Below are 20,683 nucleotides of genomic sequence, written 5' to 3' on the forward strand. Positions count from 1 at the left end.
ATTTAGGTTATAAACCTAAGGCTATTTCCCACTTCAGATTTATTTTGCTGGTTATAAGATTCATAAAATTAGTGAAGTACAGTTCCTTAATAACAATACCTGAAAAGGAGTGCTACATGAGCATAAAATGATGTATTGGCATTCTGCTAATATCACACTGTTTTAAATTATATTTATGAACATTTTTGGAAGCTGGCTTTTGAAATAGAAAGATTCATGTTTCTATTATAAAAGCTTCACAACTTTTACTATTCCCAAAATCTAGAATATTGTTATCTTCTTTCTCATTTACTAAATTTAACTTATTCCTAAAAGATTCAGTTGAAATGCTTTCTCAAACCTCATTATTTCTATTCTCACTCCAAAATCACTCTTTCTGTCCCTTTATACTATATAAGCTCACTTACATAAGTAATTGATTACATTTTGATGATCTATATCTATAAAGTGAAAGTCTAGTGTTTTATCTAGATTAATAATTGCTAATAACTGATTTTCAGTTGACTTTTTTTGTTTCAAAAATCATTTTATACGCTAGAAAATACGGTAACTAATAGAAAGCAAGAAAGGAGGAGATTTAGCTCACCTTTCCAAATCCTTAAGGGATAAATGATCCTCTGATGACTTCCATTTCTAAAGATCAGATCACTCACCTAGACAAACTATAATGACTCTGTAGTTCTTGCAAAATGAAAAACTCCATGCCTACTCAATTATAAACTCTACCCTACATAATATATTCATCATTCAACTTTAAAATAGATAATAAAAAACATGAAATGCCTTACTGATAAAAATTTTATCTTACATGGTCAGCCACAAAAATCAATAGTACTAGTTTTACAAATTGGGAAAAGAATGGGGCTGGAGTGGTGATACGAGTGGTAGGATGTTTTCCTTGCACACACTAACCTAGGATGGACCACAATTCAATCCCCCAGAATCACATATGGTCCCTCAAGCCAGGAGCGATTTCTGAGTCACTGGGTGTGCCCCCCCTCCTCAAACAAACAAAACCAAATTGGGAAAAGACTAAAAGAAAAATGAAATTATATTGAGACTATATCTTAATACCTGGCATGCAGAAAATACTTCATAGGTATATGCTAAATGAACATGAGTGGATTCAAAAAAAAAAAGCTAAATACTTACGTTGTTTTAAATTACATATATTAAACCAAGAATGCTACTGTGGTTTTGATATTAAGAGAATATTAAACTGAGTATAAACATATTGTACATTGTTTTTAATTATATCGAAAGGGATAGGACATTAAATGCTAATATTATGTGCTTATGAATATTATAAAAATATATGTGGATTCTTCTAGAATAAATTCTAGTTAACACATTCTCATAATTTGCAAATAAACTGAAATTTCCAAAGCTCATCAATATTAAAAAACAAGTAGAATAACTAAGTATTATATATAAATTTATACGATGCTGGTAGTTTTACTTTTTTTGTCAAATTCTATATAAGCCTGGATCTTATGCAGTACCAATGAGTCACTAATTATCAAATTAATACATGAATTTTCAACTTTCTTTATGTGAGATAGTTGGGAGTCTGTCATACTTAATCCAATCAAATTAAGAGATAAGTAATATAGCCATTTAATAAAAAGCAGTTATTAATAATATACAAAACTATTCAATTAAAAACATGCCATTAAAAATCAATGCAAGTCATTCTCGTCCATGAAACTTTTTCTATACAGTAAAAAACTTCATTCAAGACTTAACTAGAATGTTTTCATCAAAAAAAAAAAAAGCAAAAAAAAAAAAAACACAAAACAAAAACAAAAAGCAAGGGCTCTAATACACTATACCTATTCCAAGAAAACTTAAAATGAATAAAAGGTATTCTCAGTAGGGCAATGTTTTGGGTAGCATTCTAAGACGTATATTTACAGTGTGCAGCAAGAGGCCAGTACAGGAGTTCTTTAAAGATTACTAATGATTATAAACATTGTATATAAAAATACTGAGGCATCCTAAACTGCTCTAGCTTACCTTGAGGTAAGTTAGGCAACCATGGGTGTTGAGCACTCAAACTTGGGAAACTTTTAAGGTAGGGGTCTTCAAACTATGGCCCGCAGGTCACATGCGGCTCGCAGAGGAGTCTGATCCGGCCCACCAGCAGTGAGCGCTGTTTGGTTGTCAAGGTACCTGCTAGCATATACACTCAGTGTCACCGTTTCTCAGGGATGACGTCAACCACCTCCGCCCACGGCATGTTGTGTGCTGGGAGGGTGGGCATGAGGGCGGTGTTGAGAGGGACACTGATGTGCCCTTGCGCCTGGCGCTTGGCGCGTGCGTTACTGATGACGTCACTGGAGGGCACTGGACGCCACGTGGCGAAGAGTACCACATGTGAGTGACTATATGATGTAAAAAGGTGTCTGCTCCACCCCCAGGCAACGTGGTGTCTGTGTGCTGTGCCTGCCTGTCAGTGAGGTTTTCCTCCACTCCCTCTACTGCCAAAGGTCAGTCAAAAGTGCCATAGAAATAAATTTTTGCCAAATGGGGGGTTCTGCCAGATTGGGCTGTGGGTGACTCATATGAAAATTCCCCTTTGGGGGTGGTGAGGCGTTCAGTGCTGAAATCAAAGTTAGGGGTGGGCGGTGGTTGGGAGGTTAGGGGTTCGGTGCTGAATTGCCCATGTGAAAAATTAGGGGTTTGATGCTGAAGCATTTTAAAGGGGTTACATTGAAAATTTTATATGCATTTTGCAATTCCTTTTCAGTGTTCACATGCTGATTCTGAACATATCAATTTGGGCATTATATAGGGAGATATAACCGAACTATCAGGGACTGAGCTGGTCTGCTTAGAAAAGCCTGCAAGGGGAAAGTGTTCACATCAGGGACTAATGGGGTTTCATAAAATGTGTGTATATATACACACATATTTATATTTCACTAATATCAGTTTGGAACCCCTAGGAAACAATGATGTCAAGAAAAAGAAAAATTGATGGCGAGTGTAGAATAGTCAAAGAACAGTGGACTTAGAATTACTTTTTTATGCGGTACAAAGAAAAAGCTGTGTGTCTGATATGCCAGAATATAGTTGCTGTGTTCAAAGAATACAATTTGCGACGCCACTATCAAAATCAACATAAAGATAAATATGATTGTTTGGTTGGAGAAGTAAGAAAAGGTAAAATATTACAACTGAAACATACACTGACTCAGCAGAATACTTTTGTGAAGCAGAAACAGTTAAATACTTCCTCACTGCGGGCAAGTTTTCAAGTTGCCAAGCTAATAACACGCAATGGCAAACCATTTGTGAAGAATTTGTTAAAGAATGCCTTATTTCTGTTGCCAAAGAGATGTGTCCAAAGAAGGCCAATTTATTTAGTATAGTGAGCCTTTCAGGAGTTACAATGACACGAAGGATTGAAGAAATGGGAGAAAATTTGCTGCACCATTTGCAAAACTCTGCAAAGAAACTTTGCTATTTTTCCTTGGCACTTGACGAAAGCAATGATGTTCGTGATTCTGCCCAACTTCTCATTTATATGCGTGGGACAAATGAGTATTTTGAAGTCACAGAAGAGCTTGCTGCACTGCAAAGTATCAAAGGTACAACCACAGGAGTGGATATATTTGAAAAGTTTTGCCAAACTGTAAATGGTTTGGAGCTGGACTGGGTTAAACTAGTCAGTGAAACAACTGATGGAGCTCCTAGCATGGTGGGATCTAAGAGAGAAGTAATTGCTCACATTACACAAGAGATGGACAAACATAACCATCCTCATTCAATTGCCATATACTGCCTCATCCACCAACAAGCACTGTGTTGTAAATCACTGACGTGGGACTCTGTTATGAAAATTGTGGTATCTTGTGTTAATTACATTAGAACTCAGGCACTAAACCACAGACAATTTCAGAAATTTCTATCTGAGGTAAATGTTGCCCATGAAGATGTTCTGTACCACACAGAAGTCCGTTGGCTGAGTAGAGGGAGAGTTTTGAAACGTTTCTATGACTTACTTCCGCAGATTACAGCTTTTCTACTTTCAAAACACCAAGAAGTACCAGAGCTCAATGATGCAGAATGGAAATGGCACCTTGCCTTTCTGACAGCTATAATAGAGCTACTCAACAGTTTCAATCTGCAACTTCAAGGCAAGGGGAAGCTCATCTGTGATATTGCATCGCATGTGAAAGCATTTGAAGTAAAATTAGGCCTTCTCATCAAACAAGTACAGGAGGAAAATTTCAGTCATCTCCCAACAACTCAAAACCTGTCAGCAGACAAACCATTCGTTGCATTCCCAAAGGAAACATGTCTGGCTTCACTAGAATTGTTGCAAAAGGAGTTTCAATTTAGATTCAAAGAGCTTCATCTCCATGAACAGGACATACAGCTTTTTCGTAACCCATTTTCTGTTGAGATTGAAAATGTCCTTACAATTTACCAAATGGAATTGGCTGAACTGCAGAATTGCGACTCTCTGAAAGACGCATTTAAGTCAAGTAACCTTTTGAATTTCTATGCATCTCTCCCCTCTGAGACATATCCAAATATCAGGAACCATGCACTCAAAATGGTAACCATCTTTGGTAGCACTTATGCCTGTGAACAGACTTTTTCAAGAATGAAACATCTGAAATCTCCAACCAGATCAAGATTAACTGATGCCCACTTACATCACTTGTTACAGCTGGCAAGTGACAAATATGGAACCAGACATTGACCATCTCATTAGCCAAAAGCAGGCCCACAGTTCCCATTGAAATACTGGTGCATAATCTGTTTATTTATAAATGGTTTTCATTTTATTTATATAAGATATGTGCAGTGTGAGTAGGAATTAGTAGCTCATATAGTCCGGATCTCCAGCTCTCTAAGGGACTGTAATCCAGCCCCACTTTAAAAAGTTTAAAGACCCCTGTTTCAAGGCCTCTAAAATTTGTGAAAGAAAGGAACAAAACAGCAAAATATGATAAGAATATTCTGCCAATACTTTTCCTTCCTCTGATCTTAAATATCAGGAGAATACACATAAATTATTTATCCTTCTGATTGTTCAGAGTGAACAGTATTATATTAGTCAAGGAAAAATATACTGCTTACTATTAGGGGCCAGAGTGATAGCACAGAAGACAGGGCATTTACCTTGCATGTGGCCGACACAGGTTTGATCCCAACATCCCATATAGTCCCGTAAGAATGCTAAGAGTGATTTCTGAGCTTATAGACAGGAATAACTGCTGAGCGCCACTGGGTGTGGCACCCCAAAACCAAAAATAAAATACAATAATTGCACAGTATTGATAAATCTAAAATTTTTATAATCAACATAAAGTTATTATATAATAAGAACATACAACAAAGAAAAATGTTTCAGGGCCAGAGTGGTGGCACATTGGCAAGTAGTCTGTCTGCCTTGCCCACTCTAGCCTAAGGTGGATCGCTGTTCGATCCCCCAGTGTCCCATATGGTCCCCCAAGCCAGACGTGATTTCTGATCCTATAGCCAGGAGTAACCCCTGAGCATCGACAGGTGTGGCCCAAAAAAGAAAAAAGAAAAAGAAAAACACTTCAATTTAGTTATTACTTAAAATCTGATCAAAGCTGAAATTAAGACTTTTAATGTAAAAATATGGGGGATAGAGGCACAGCCAGTGATTACTTCTGAAAGAGCCCAGGTTTTATCCCAACATCCCATATAGTCCCACAAGAATGCCAGAAGTGATTTCTAAGCTTATAGACATGGGGTGCTGGGGAAAAACATGGTCTACAGCACTATATTTGCAGGCCCTAAAATTAGACTTCTTTAAATGTAAGATTTTAGAATATATGATTTATGTCGTCCATAAAAGAAAACAAAAAACACTCACTAATACTATCTAATCAGCTTCCCAATCAATTAATGGATCCATTAATTTCTTTGTAATATATAATTGCTTAATCACAAACTGTACTGAGAAAAGTAGCAAAAGTAGGCATCTCTGTCATGTTCCTATCTTAGAGAAAAGTTTTTAAATTTTGATATTTAATTTGCCAGTTTTGAGATTTTCATATATTAAAACTTGATCATTTTGCAATGATTCCCTTCTATTCCTTGCTTGTTTATAATCATAAAAAATACAGAACTTGGTCAAATGTTGTATCTTCATTTGAAATGATTATGCAATATCTGTAATTTTATTAATATAATTTCACATGTTAAACCTTTCTACCTCAGCATAAACCATTTATCATCATAGTGATGCTACTTTTGAAGTGATGCTCAATTCAGTTTACTGTATTCTATATAGTTTTATATTCATGTCATCAAGGATATAAAACCTGTAGTTGTAGTTTGTATTTGTCTGGTTTTAATTTTTGGATTTATAGATTAGCCTTAAAATGATTTGGGGGCGGGCTGGAGAGATAGCATGGACTTAAGGTGCTTGCCTTTCATGCAGAAGGTCATTGGTTCCAATCCCGGCATCCCATATGGTCCCCTGAGCCTGTCAGGAGCAATTTCTGAGCGTGGAGCCAGGAGTAACCCCTGAGCACTGCTGAGTGTGACCCCCCAAAAAAAATTGGTTTGGGGGTATTTTCCTCCTCTTCATTTATTTCTGCTCTAATATATATGATATTTTCTATGACTGATTTATAATATTATCATACCTTGATCATAAAACATACTTTATATAATTTCAACTTTTTAAATTTGTCAAAAATTTTTTTCATATCTACTGTATCTCAGAGTACTGCCACCATAATTTAAGAAAAGTTAAAGTCAGAAGGTCTGATGAGTGCCACCAGGTGTAGCCCCCCCCAAATAAAAATAATTACATAATTATAATAATTATATTATATAACATATACTATATATTATATTACATATACTGTATTTTACGGCATATAAGACAATGGGGCATATAAGATGACCCCCTACTTTTCCTGTTAAAATATAGGGTTTGGGCTATATTCTCCATATGAGACTACCACTCTTAATGCACACCAAATGAAAATTAATAAAAGTGAGAGAAAAAGAGTAGAATCCTCAAAGGTTATATTATTAATAAAGCTAGACTTTGGAGTGCCAACAAACAATTTAAATTTGTCATTTGTAGTGAGTGACTGTGATTTTTAATTGTGATCTACATTGAGAGCAGAGAGAAGGGACTCCTCCAAGAGCAGCTAATTGGGGTGCAGTGATTAATAGGACAACTAGAGGGAGATAGAGCGCCTTCTCTGTGTCCCATAAAAGCTGAACAGAGGACTGAGCACCATAAAGCCACATACTCGGTGGCTGGAAGAGATGCCGTGCTGGGTAATTCAGCTTTCAGTCCTGAAAGATTAATCAGGACAAGCAGAGGACTGAGCACTGGAAAGCCACATGCCAGTGATAACACCTGGCAGGCTAGATGGGATGCAGCAGTAAGAGGGAGGCAGATCATTCATCCCTGAAGCTGGAATAAGTTTCAGCATGCTGTATACTGGTACATAAGATGACCCCCAACTTTTAAGAAGGTTTTCATGGGTTAAAAAGTCATCTTATACATAGAAAAATGCAGTATATATATAGTATATATACATGGTATAAATATATTTATTTTATATTTATATATATTATATATACATATGTGTGTGTATATGTGTGTGTGTGTGTGTGCATATGTATATATGCAGAAGGTTCAGAAAAGACCTCAAAAATAGGACACTTCCTTGTAAAGTGAGGGTAGAATTTATCAAACTTAGCAATAGTTGCAAACAAACAATAGTTGCAAACATTTATTTGGCCTAATAAGAATCTCCCTGCTGCTGTGCTAAGTATGTATTTGGTTGACCATTTAACTCTAGATGACAAAATTAGCACACAGAAATATGGCCTTGATTAAATACCACTTTACATGAAAAAATTAGCATCAAGAGAATCATAAAAATAACTTTTTAATTCTCAAAGTAAAGTTAGTCTTTTTAAAGATGTTCTATATTTTTAAACAGTCTGCTTGCTCAGATAAAAGGAGCCCTTCATAGAACATCTGACAAACTTGCTAATTTTTTAATTTATACTAGAATTGACACCCTGAGTCCAGCCTTAGGAGTAAAAAACTTTGAGAAGTTAAAATTTGTCCTTGGATACCAGAGAAGCCTCTGACTTAACTCCCCTCTCTTTTTATTGGACCTTATTTTTCAGAAGATTTGCAACCCACACTAATGGCCTGTGAATTGTCCTCTTGTATTGAGGCCTGTGGTATTGTGTAGAAACTTATAGATCAAACAGTATGTCATGATATGCTTGTTGCTACCAAATAAAATTATTTTAACCTTGCAGGAAAGCAAATATAGGTAGTTTCTCAGATGTAAAATTCGTTATCAAATGCATCCCTGTAGATCAGGGGTCTCAAACTCAATTTACCTGGGGGCTGCAGGAGGCAAAGTCGGGGTGATCCTTGAGTGCAAAGTCAGTAGTAAGCCTTGAACATTGGGGGTGTGTGACCCAAACAACTAAAACAAAACAAAACAAAAAAAGATTCCTCTAGGGCAGGGCCACAAAATGTTGTATGGAGGCCTGCAAATGGCCCACGGGCTGCAAATGGCCCGCGGGCTGCAAGTTTGAGACCCCTGCTGTAGATTCAATAAACACATACAATTATGATTCACCACAAAAACTGAGTGTGTCTCGTCATTCGCCAAGCCCTGCACCCACTTTCCTGGAGATCCAAAAAACTCCCTGAAGAGTCCAGACAAAGAGGACATGGCATTGGAGAATGTTCAAAATACAGCTCTTTAGTGGAATGTCTTTACATCATTCCACTCAATGTCCACTATGTCAATTTGTTCTCTAACATTGATAAGTCTTCTTTTGGACATACTGTTTGTTCTATCAGTATCAAAAGTCTGTATTTTTGAGGGTCAGAAAGCACAGAGGTTAAGTGCTTGTTTTGCATGTAGCCAACCCATATTGTATCTCGAGTACTATACATGGGCCTCCTGGATACCACCAGGAATGACCCTTGAGATGTCTACTCATTGGCCAGCTCTACAGACTCATTTTATTCTCAAAGAAGATATAAACCAAGAAATGAAAAATCACAGCTGAAAGCTGGGGCACTCTCAGGAAGGGGGGCAGGCCAAGTCCCCACTCTGACATCAAAGCCTTTACAGCTGCACCCACAACCCACAACTGTCACCATGCCAATGGGCCAACTTCATCAATTTAGGTCCGATCTCCAGTTAGGGACTGAAGTTTCCACGACTTTGGTAAAATGAGTATGGGTACTCGCCCTACCTGTTCATATTCTGGAAACCCTGGCAGACATAACCAAGGCCTAGAGCCAATGCCTTATCAGCCACTGAACTTAGAATACCTGTATGTGCCACTGCATACATGGGTACATGACAATTCCAGTCAATACTGACACAAAATCAGATGTCAAAATAACATAGAAGCTCCCTAAGTTTTATAAACAAAACTACTAACACTATGATCAACCAGCAACAAAAAGCTTAATAAACCTTCAGAAAACGAATAACCTCAATGCAAGACATGTTAATTTCCACAGCTATTTTTTGATGTACATTTTTTGTTTGTTTGATTTTTGGTCAGAACCTGTGGTGCTCAAAGGTTATTCCTGGAAATTAGTCTGGGTAGGCTCAGGGGATCATACAGAATGCCAGGGATTGAACTAGGGTCAGCTATGTGCAAAGCAAACACCCTACCTGCTGTGCTATTTCTCCAGTCCCATTTATTTTTTAATAATTCCATTACTACTTAGTTGTAAGCAAGAAATACAAAATAAACTATTTTATGCCAGTCAAGGGGGCAGGTCTGGGGGTGGATGGGAATCTAAAATGGTGAAAGAATTTTACACTGGTAGTTAGACTGGTGTTGAAACATGGAATGGCAGAAACAAAGTATTAAGAGTACTATATAAACCAGTGTTTAAATAAATTAATAAATTATAAAAAGAAGTAATCCTTGAGTAGATCCAGGAGTAAACCTGAGTATAGCCCTAAACAAAGAAAAAGGAGATAGTAATAATAATAAAATTAAATTGAAAAATATGACATTTATGTTGCTACTTATTTCTTCTAATTCCTAAATGTTTACTCTGCCTAATAGATATAGCAATGCTGGGTGCATATACACTTTGCTTAGAGATGGTGTGTGCATATACAATTACTATACCTTCCTGGTGAGTCAATCCTTTTAAATTATAAAATTCCCATCTTTGTATCCCGTTTTTGACTTAAACAATATTTTGTATTGCATCGATATGCACAGGCTTTTATCCCTGATTATCCTTTGATTCCATCCTTTTATTTTCAGTCTATCCTTGAATCTAATATAATTCTTTGGTAAATAGCATATAGTTGGATCTTGGATTTAAATCTAATCAACTATTATATCCTTTGACTTGAGTGTTTTATCCCTTAACATTTAGAGTAATTATTAAAGCATTTATTAATGTCTTTGGGATCTTTTTTATACTTGTTTTTTTTTTGGGGGGGATTCACACTTGGCAGCACTCAGGGGTTACTCCTGGCTCTCTGCTCAGAAATTGACCCCAGCAGGCTCAGGGGACCATATGGGATGCCAGAATTCGAACCACCATGGTTCTGCGTCTAAGGCAAATGCCTTACCGCTGTGCTATCTCTCCAGCCTTCTGTGCTATCTCTCTGGCCCCCAATACTTTTTTAAAAATATTTTTGCCCCTACATTTCTCTCTTCATGTTTTTGACTCAATGATATCTTACTGATTCTTTGTAACAACACATTTATATTTGTCATTTCATTTTGTGCATTTCAACATGTATTTTTTTGTGTGTTTAGAACAGTTTCCTCAAAACATCCCACTGTTATAGTAACCAATAGTTTATATAAAATGGAGAATATTAATTTTGAATTAACCATATATTTAATGAAGACTCAACTTTTGTTTTATCATATGTTTATTGGGGTAACAACTTCTGACTCTGCTCAAGAATCATTTCTGGCAGTGCTCAGCGGGCAATATGTGGTGCTACAGATTTACTCTGGGTTGGTGCCAGGCAAAGCAATTACCCAATCAACTGTTATTGTTCAAGCCCAAAACAGTCTGATTTTGATTACAAAACGATATATTTTAAAACTTCTCTTCTTCATACTTTGCAGATATGACAAGTTACATCTTTTTTATATAGCAACTCATTATAAGTTTATAAGTAAAAGTGCATTTAACTTACATTAACCCCATGCCATATTTATATTACAATAGTATTCTTTATTTGTTATTACACTAAACTTTTTTCACTAATTTCATATTTTCATATACTGTCATATTGCTTTTAGTACCCAGTTCATTTAATATTCTAAACAGCATTTAAATGATTAAAAATGAATGTATCATGTGATGATTATTAAATCATAACTGAGTTTCTAAGATATAAGGAAATAAAGAATCTGTGTTCTTGTAACCAAAACAGTTGTAGTTCAATAAAATCTCAAAAAATGTTTATACATACCAGTTCCTTTGCTCAAATATGGAGGCTTAAAGAATTTCACAACACCATAGACATTCACAATCATACCACCCTTCAGCTTATTCAGGGGTGTATATACATAATGTGTTGATGGTACCTAAGAAACATAATAAAATGTGAGTATCTAAAAAAAAAAAACCCCACCATATTTACATATCATAACCATGTAATTATCAGATGTACAAAACTTCAAATCCATCTGTATACATTTCTTCCTTTTACACGTCTATATGTCTAGCCTTTTAAAAAAAGAGAGAAAATGTTCAAGTTACAAGAGTTAATATTTTAAACAATTGAGGTTTTTTTTTGAATAATCTTATTGTGAATATTAATATATACACAATACAAAGAAATGCAGTAAAAATTTTTGTTTCTAGCTTTAATCATAATTACTATGACTTCAAATTTTAGGGTGTAAATTTTGCTTTTTCTTAAAAATCTGAAAATATTTTACTTAGGCCTAATAAAGAAAGGTTTTATATAAGTATAAGGTCATTGATAATGATTATTAGAGAAACATTCTGAATAATGCATAATTTTTAAAATGAAAGTACAATTTTCAAAAGAATATATCTTCATATTAGTTAAACTATAGGATTCAATTTCCCCATCATTACCACATACCAAAACTTGAAAATAATCACAGCTTACAATTCTGAGCAATAAAATTAAAATAAAAATGGGGCAGATAGTACAGTGAGTATAACATGTGTCTTGCAAAGTGCCAACTCAGGTTCAATTCCTAGCATCACCTACAGTAACCTAAGCACATTTTTCCCGGAGCACAGAAAAAATAAAACTTTATATTTAAATTAGAGTAGGAAATTTAATTGTATTTTTCAACAAAGTTGGTCCTTCATACAAAAGGGTAAGCAAGGCATAGCGAACTCTTCAGATTCAAATATTAAAAATCTTGTAGTTCATCAATAATAAAAGAACAATGATTATAATTTGAAATAAAAAGATAAAAGAAAATGTGTATTAATGAACAAAGTTAATGCACTCAACATATTAGTTTTAATTTGGGGGCATATCCAACAGTGCTCAGGGCTATTTTCAGAAATCATACAGTACTAGGGATTAAACCCTAGCCTCTAGCAAGCAAAACACATATCCTAGTTCTTTGAACTATATTGTCATCCCCAATATACTATCTGAACAAGTGTTTTCTCAGGGAACAGAATGAATGGAAGGCAAAGCTCAGTGGAAAACAAAGCAAAACTCAACCATTATAGGCACATATAATCATCATATTCACCTATACTATTTCAAAATATAAAATAAGTCAAGGATATATATGCATGAGTTAGGGCTGAGAAGGGATTGAGAATAATAGTTGGGAATGGTCACTCTTGAAAAGAACAATGCTGAATGGAAGTAAAATAATATGATAAAAGGCAGAAAGAGAAGGAAAGTCTCTGCCACAGAGGTGAGGGACTTGGGAAAAATTAAGGGAAACTGGGAAAACTGGTGGTAGGAAATGAACATTGGTGTGTATATTGTATGAGTGAACACTGTCAACAACTATAAACAGCTTTTTTTAACTCTGCATCTCAAGGTGATTTAATAAAACAATTTTAAATATATGCATACATGTACATATACATATATATGCCTATTATACAACATTCTATTAAAATGAATACAAACTTACCAAAGACATAGATTCTGTTGAAAAATCTCTTACAGCCTTAACATATACCTGAAAAAAGACTTATTTGTATAAAAATGACTTCCAACATAATGAAAGACTTTTAACTGCAGTAAAACTATGCCCATAAATGTATTATGTTCAAATTCATTATAACAGTATAAAGTTGCAACTTATAACAAAAGCATTATGTATAAAGTTGTCTAAGCTAAACTTTTATCTCACTCATTAATTTTAATAGCACTAGACCACCCTTAGGCCAGGTCTGGAATATCAGGTAAGTCTTTAAAATTTAATAATAACTATCACTTGTTTTCAAATTTAAAATACTCAATTAAAATAATTGTCGAACTAAATCATCTGTAGATTTAGAGAAATACTATTTCTATTTCTATACTATAACTTGAGCTCACTAAAAGCAGTTATTGACTAAAAGTTATGCACATACATAAACAGTTGATAAGTCCTCAAACGCTCTCAAAAATAAGTCCTTTTCTCCATCACTGCTTGTAGATGATCCTGACAAAACGATGAAACTAGTCACTGCAATGGTATCCTATAAGCAGAAAAAATAATTTAATAATTTTTATTATAAAATGAATTTTAATCACTTTAATGATCAAAATAGATATCATTCTGAATGTCATATAGACCGTTATGCTATTAAAAAAAAAGACAACACTGTTGGTAGAAAGGCCCTCATTTATTGTCACTGTGTAAGATTTGTAACTCACTTTGGCCACAATAAAAATAAAAATAAATAAATAAATAAATTTAAAAAAGACTCATCTATAAAATGAAAAATTTGCTTGCCTAAATTTAATTTTTTTAAATATAAAACTGAGACTGAGATCACCTTCTCTAAAAATGTACTCACAATGCCATAGATAAGCAGAATGCCCAACTTAATGAACCAGAAAAATAGTAAACCATTCAGAAAAAATTTTTTTGTTGTTTTTGGACAACACTAGGAGGTGGTCATGGCTATTCCAGGCTCTGCACTGGATAATTTTGAACTACAGGGCTATATGGAGTTCTGTGAATCGAGCTTAGGTCAGCACATGCAAAGTAGATTCTTGATCTTCCATAGTTCTCACTTAAAAATGTTTACACATTTAGTAGGACTTAAAAAGTCACTGCTTATCTCAATTTATCTGATTATAGCTTCATGAATAACACAAATGAAAAAGAAATGGCAATGATCCCAAAGTAGTAAGAAAAAAATTAAATAAAACTAAATCACAGAGATGAGATAACACTGAAAAAGATATGTACTTAATACAGAAAAGTGGGGCTGGGGAGGTGGCGCTAGAGGTAAGGTATCTGACTTGCAAGTGTTAGCCAAGGAAGGACCGCAGTTTGATCCCCAGGCGTCCCATATGGTCCCCCCAAGCCAGGGGCAATTTCTGAGCATTTAGCCAGGAGTAACCCCTGAGCATCAAATGGGTGTGGCCCGAAAAACTAAAAAAAAAGCCACAATTTTACAAAGCTAATATGTGTGCATATAATCAGGTTGTGGAACATAAATAATTTTTATATAATACATTTATATATTAATTCATATAAAATTATAGGGGATATAAGTTAATGTTATATGATTAATGGTTTAGTTTTATGTAAATATATACATTTCCATTTAGATATTAGTAAAAACAAAATGTTTTTTTCTACTTTTGTCTATAACAATCACTAGAAGCCATTCTTTTTCTCATCTTTCTTTAATTTTTATTCATTTTTTAAATATTAAAATATATACTCAAATTATATCTTAGCAAAACACATATATATGTATTTATAAGTAAATTTTATTACATTAAAAAGCGTTTCATAAATAAATTTTATTATATTAATTCTATAATTTTACTAAAAACTTAAAATAAAAATTCCTGAGAAAATTTTAGGCAGCTTATTTTTCTTCATATACTTTCACTCTCAGGATCAAATCCAAGTCCTCCCTTATATATGCAAAACAGCACTACAAATAAATACAAGTTACACCTAAAACAACTACAACAACAAAACTTTAGCAAATGGATGTCGTTGGCATTATTTTACTTTCCCTAATGTCTTCAATGTCCTGAAAACTTTAAGAGCAACAGCATTAGATGACAAACCTCTGGTCTTTGTTTACACAATTGAGATTACTAAACAGCACAGAGCAGGATGTGGTGGAAGAAGACGACTAGAAGGGACTGTGGTAAAGGATCTTGGACACTTTGGTGAAGGTGCAGTGACTTTGTACATCAAAACTATAAATGTTACCATTATAATAAACATTTTGACTAGAGCTGTAATAAAATTAAAAATAGGTCTTTTGAGAGTCTTGAGGCTATGTATTATGTGATATCCACCTGCATATCCCAAAAAAAAGGCCTGTAATGATTTTTTGCCAGGGGTCAACAACACTTACCAAATAAATTGACAATGTATAAACTGAAGTACAAATCTAAACAAGTGGGGAAAACCATGCTTAGGCTTCATTTCCAGGCAAAAATGCCTTTACATTATTTAACTACAGAAATGAAAAAAATGTGAAGAGGCAATACTCCTTTATATAAGCACTGAAAGACTGAGGTGAACAAATGATTGAACATGCATTGTCCTAAATTCTAAATTCCAGTGACCACAGACTTCAGATCTGAGTATATTTTGAGATATATAAATAAACATAACAGGTGTTTATCTCTGTCTGCTGAAAAAGCAAGCAGCCTGAGAAGAATATTTTGTTATTAAAAGTGATAAGGTTTTATCAATATCTGAATATTAATATTATAGAAGTGAAACACATTTAATAGAACTGAAACTTACAAATTTACTCAGCTTACTCAGATATCAGAAAATCAGTTATTTTCTTTTTTTTTCTGTCTGTACATCCTGTCATAATAATTTCAAAGAAGTCCTTGTCACTGAACAATTTCCTACCTAGTTTAGTCAGCAAGAGTATTTATTTCTACCATAGAACAGATGCAAGGGGCAATGAGTAAAATCAACTCAGGTTTTTTAACATAATGTTCTTGAGGGCTAAGAGATAAAGCTCAACAAGCTGGATGCATGTTCTCCATGCAGGAAGTCCGGGTTCAATCCTGATGAGTGACCAAATGCTTGCTCACTACCAGAAACAAAACCTGAGCACAGAGCAGTCTCTGAATACTGCTGGGTATGGCCAACAAAAACAAACAAAACATGTTCTTTAAAAATTAACAATGAACATTAGCAAACATGGTTTTAACATGCTAGTATCTCCTGAAGAACACAACTGCTACAAATAAATAGATATAGACAAAAATGTGAACAAAATCAGTATTAGTTACTAATTTTTACAGATATTAAAACTCATTTTTGAACACGTGTCTTACTTGCTTGTCTCAGATTTTATGCTTTTCCCACTATGGAGAAGTCTATATTCTCTCTTGAACAAGAACTTCCTCTCTCTCCCCTCAAGTCTAAGTAAGTTTCAGTAAAAACTATCTTTTGTCACAAAAAAACCCCTAAAAATTCTTGAGTCATTACAGTCAATAGAAGAAAAGACACAGAAAATATAATATAGTAAACTCAATTAAAACCTCATAAAACTGACTTCACCTCAGTAATTTTTATTATTTCTGAATAACAGTAATAATAATTAATATAATGAACTAATCAATGTATAATTATATTTATAATAATTTCTGAATAATTTTTACTACTTATACTGACCACATGAATCTTATTAGGCTATCATATTTCATTTTCCATTTTTGATTTGGGGGCCACACTGATGGTGCTGGAGGACAAAGATATGAGGTACTGCGGACAGAAGCCATACCTCCTAAAATCAAAGTATGTGATCAGGCCTATCAGTGTCTCTCCAGTGCAGTTATTATTTTAAAACAAGCTGGAGAAATAGTAGAGTGGGTAAGGTGTTACCTCACATGTGGTTAGCACAAGTTCAATCCCAGCATCCCAAGATCCACCAGGAGTGATCCCTGATAATAGACACAGAGGTAAACCCTGACTACAGCTGGGTATGGCCCTAAACAAAAATTAAAAAAAAAAAAAAAACCCACCACCCACTGTTAAAGAGGGAAATGGTAGTTAGAGAATCATTAGATCTGATAGCACTGGCGTAGAATAAAGAATGACAAAAAGAAACACATATATCTAATTAACCAAAATTCAAAGTTATGCTTCGCTTATAGAACTACATTGGTCTCTGAAGCAATGCCAGGGATGACTCTGGGTACCAAATAAGGAGTAACTTTAGAGTACTACCAAGTATAGTGTCAAAACACAAAAATACATATATATTGTCCTAAAAAAACTATTTTTGATGCTGAAGAGTTAGTCTAAGGGTGAAAATGCATGCCAGGCATGAGGGTGAATTCAGTTTCATTCTAGACACTGCATGCATATGGTCTCTGAGAACCATCATGGGTGACTCTGAACATCTCCATCTGTGGCACCTAAACAAAAGAAAAAAATCTTGTGTTGGGGACAGTATGAAGATTAAATTACTTGTCTTTAATGTAGTACAACCCAGTTCAAACACCAGAAATAGTTTTTCCCCAAAACCCATTGGAAGTGACACAGACAACAAAGTTTGAAGTACAGCCTGATCACTACTGGTTCTAAACCACCTCATACCTTATAAAAAAGACTTAAAAGAATAAAAAATATTTTTGATGACTATATGTTCATAATAAAACAAATATAAAAATGTAGTGAATTCTGTCCTCTTAGCCTACTCCTACACTACTAAAAGCCCTTTAAGGACTCCTATATTCTATATACTTATCTTCATCTACAAAATTCTAATCTTTTCACAAAAATTAAGGCTTCCATTTCACTATCACTTACAGACTATATAGTTTATTCCTGATCATACATTTAGATAGCATTGCCCCCGCCAAAGGAATCTGAAGCAAGTTTTAACATCTTACTAGTCAAAAAAATCCTACTAGTCAAAAGAAAGAAAAAGAAAATCTAATGACATTAGCTAGTTGAACAGAAATATATTATAATTTCCTAGGGTTGGAGCGATAGTACACAAGTGGGGTGTTTGCCTTGCACGCAGCCAACCTGAGTCTAATCCCTGGAATCCCATATGTTCCCGAAAGCCTGCCAGGAGTTATTTCTAGGCACATTATATAGCACAGAGTCAGGAGTAACCCTGAGCACTCTGGGTGTGGCTCAAACCCAAAAAATCCCATAAAAAATATATGTGCATATGTATATATATATACTATAATTTCTTGACCGAAGTGCTCAAATCTATAAAAAAATATTAAGTGTACTTCTTACAGAGTGTTTATCTAAAATAAAAATTAATTTATTTTATTTTGATAAAGCATAACCTTTTAGTTCACATATATTTTATTGTATATAATCATGAAAACAAATTTATTTCAATGTATCCTGGCAGCATGTGATCATGTACACCCATACACCCACATACTAATGAACAAGGAAGCTCTTAATAGCATTTGAATATTTTACTGGGAGGACAAGGAGCCAAAGAAAAATGCGTGTTCTAATTTACATTCACATGAAATAAGACATTCCACAGATTTCTTTTTATTACCTTCATCTTAGGGTATTCAAACAGTTTTCTATTTCAAACAGAAAACAGATATATTTTCTTTAAAATTAAGTTTTTCCTATTAACATGATTAGTAGTCTCTACATTATTTATATTCAATAAATTCTGACTCGAAGATTTCTCAAGAATATCCTTTAAAAATATCATTTCAGTTTTTAAATATTAAATTCTAGTTAATTCGGAAATCTCATTAAAATAATTCTAAACTATACTGAAACAGTCATCTTCAAAGACAAGAATAGGAATAAAAGGTACCTCAAAAATTAAACACAGCAGTGAAAAATAGTTAATATAAATCTAGATATGAATTATAGTTTATTGATTTCTACCCAATCAAAACAGCCTCACAGAGTAGATTGAGTGTATCTATAGGTGTGTATGTTCATTGTGAGTACATGAAAATGCTTTCTATACTTTATTTCCTAGTCTGCTTTGAAAAAGACTAAGATAACTTTTTTATTTAATGATACTGCTTCTTAGAATTTTGCTTTGTCATATAAATAATATTAAAACTATTATTTCAATAAAAGTTTTAAAACTGTATCTAGAATCACTCTACTTATGATTCTAAAAAACTGCTCCAGCCGTTTTTTTTAGATACTGCATGGCAAAGTATCTTTAAAGAAAAAAAAAAAAAGAAACTTAAATTTTGAGGATATTTATGAAACAATGCCAAAAATTATTAAGACTGATAATAAAAATAAGAATCATAAGGTCAAAAAAATAAAAACTTCCAGCAGCATGAGTGCACATCTTTCCAATTTTAAAAAATTTATTTACATAAGGTACTGTGATTCACAAAGTTGTTCAAACAACTCATCAGTTCTATGTTGAGTTCACCAATGTTTTATTAGTATTTACAGATCCATTATAGTTTTTGACTTATTGTAAATTTTCCATGTGGATATTTCTTTCCTGTCTCTTCCTGACAGAATAAATGAACTAACAAATAACTAAAGAAATATGGAGAATAGAATACTATTTGATTATATGAAGAAACAAACTATTTTAATAACACAATGAAAATATTTAATGTATGCATATATACTAATAAAATATATAATAAGCAAAGTCTCTTACACATGTGAATATGATGACCTTAATTATTTTAAAATGTTTTATTAATATTTAGGTAGTAAATGACTATACATATAGACAGTTTGTTATTTTTGGAAGGGGGATTTGTTTTGGAGTCCACAGACGGTTATGCACAGGGCTTACCCCGGCCGTGAGCTGAGAGAACAATCCTGGCATACTTGGGGTACCGTACATAGTGGAATCTTAGTGAAGATTTAACATTCATTTTTAACATGAATATGACTCAGGTATAATGCACTTTTTTTTAGTTTATAAGAATTACTTTAAATTATGTGAGCACTAATATATGTGCTTTTTCAAAATGCTACATACTAAAAATGTAAATGAAATGAGGAAAAACTGTTCCTTCATGTCAGAAATCTTTTTTATATAAAAAAAATAAATTTCAATACCCTTCAGAGTACTTCAATCCTAAAGCTGCTGTGTAAGGCACTCTTTATGAGGGCTAAGTGGGTAACAGAGGCAACTTCTGGCCGTGCTCAGAGACTACTCCCACCTCAGAGCCAGGAGAAAGCTCCCAAGGACAGTGCTCAGAGAGCCATGTAATATTGAGGAACAGAATCAGACCTCTTTGTTTCGTTTTGTTTTGTTTTGGGGCCACACCCGGTAATGCTCAGGGGTTACTCCTGGCTATGTGCTCAGAAGTTGCTCCTGGCTTGGGGGACCATATGGGACACCGGGGGATCGAACCGCGGTCCGTCCAAGGTTAGCGCAGGCAAGGCAGGCACCTTACCTTTAGCGCCACTGCCTGGCCCAGAATCAGACCTCTTGCAGCGGAGTATGCAATATAGCTTACTGAGCTCTTTGTCTAGACACTAAAAGTTACTTATCACTTCTCATATTCCTGAAAATAAACATTTTATTTCAAAAGAT

The 20,683-nt window shown here is 34.2% G+C and overlaps 1 protein-coding gene across 1 annotated transcript in view; it reads right to left on the reverse strand.

Annotated features, from left to right (window-relative positions):
* Window positions 1-20,683, reverse strand: part of POT1 (protection of telomeres 1) — a 75,109-nt gene that overhangs the window by 43,457 nt on the left and 10,969 nt on the right. Inside the window, exons 5-7 of the mRNA XM_049771061.1 lie at window positions 13,583-13,690; window positions 13,138-13,185; window positions 11,466-11,580 (exon numbers count right to left, since the gene is read on the reverse strand). Of these exons, the coding sequence (XP_049627018.1) occupies window positions 11,466-11,580; window positions 13,138-13,185; window positions 13,583-13,690 (271 nt within the window). The remainder of the gene's footprint in view (window positions 1-11,465; window positions 11,581-13,137; window positions 13,186-13,582; window positions 13,691-20,683) is intronic.

Source organism: Suncus etruscus, chromosome 1 (assembly GCF_024139225.1).
Source record: "Suncus etruscus isolate mSunEtr1 chromosome 1, mSunEtr1.pri.cur, whole genome shotgun sequence".
Classification (NCBI taxonomy): domain Eukaryota; kingdom Metazoa; phylum Chordata; class Mammalia; order Eulipotyphla; family Soricidae; genus Suncus; species Suncus etruscus.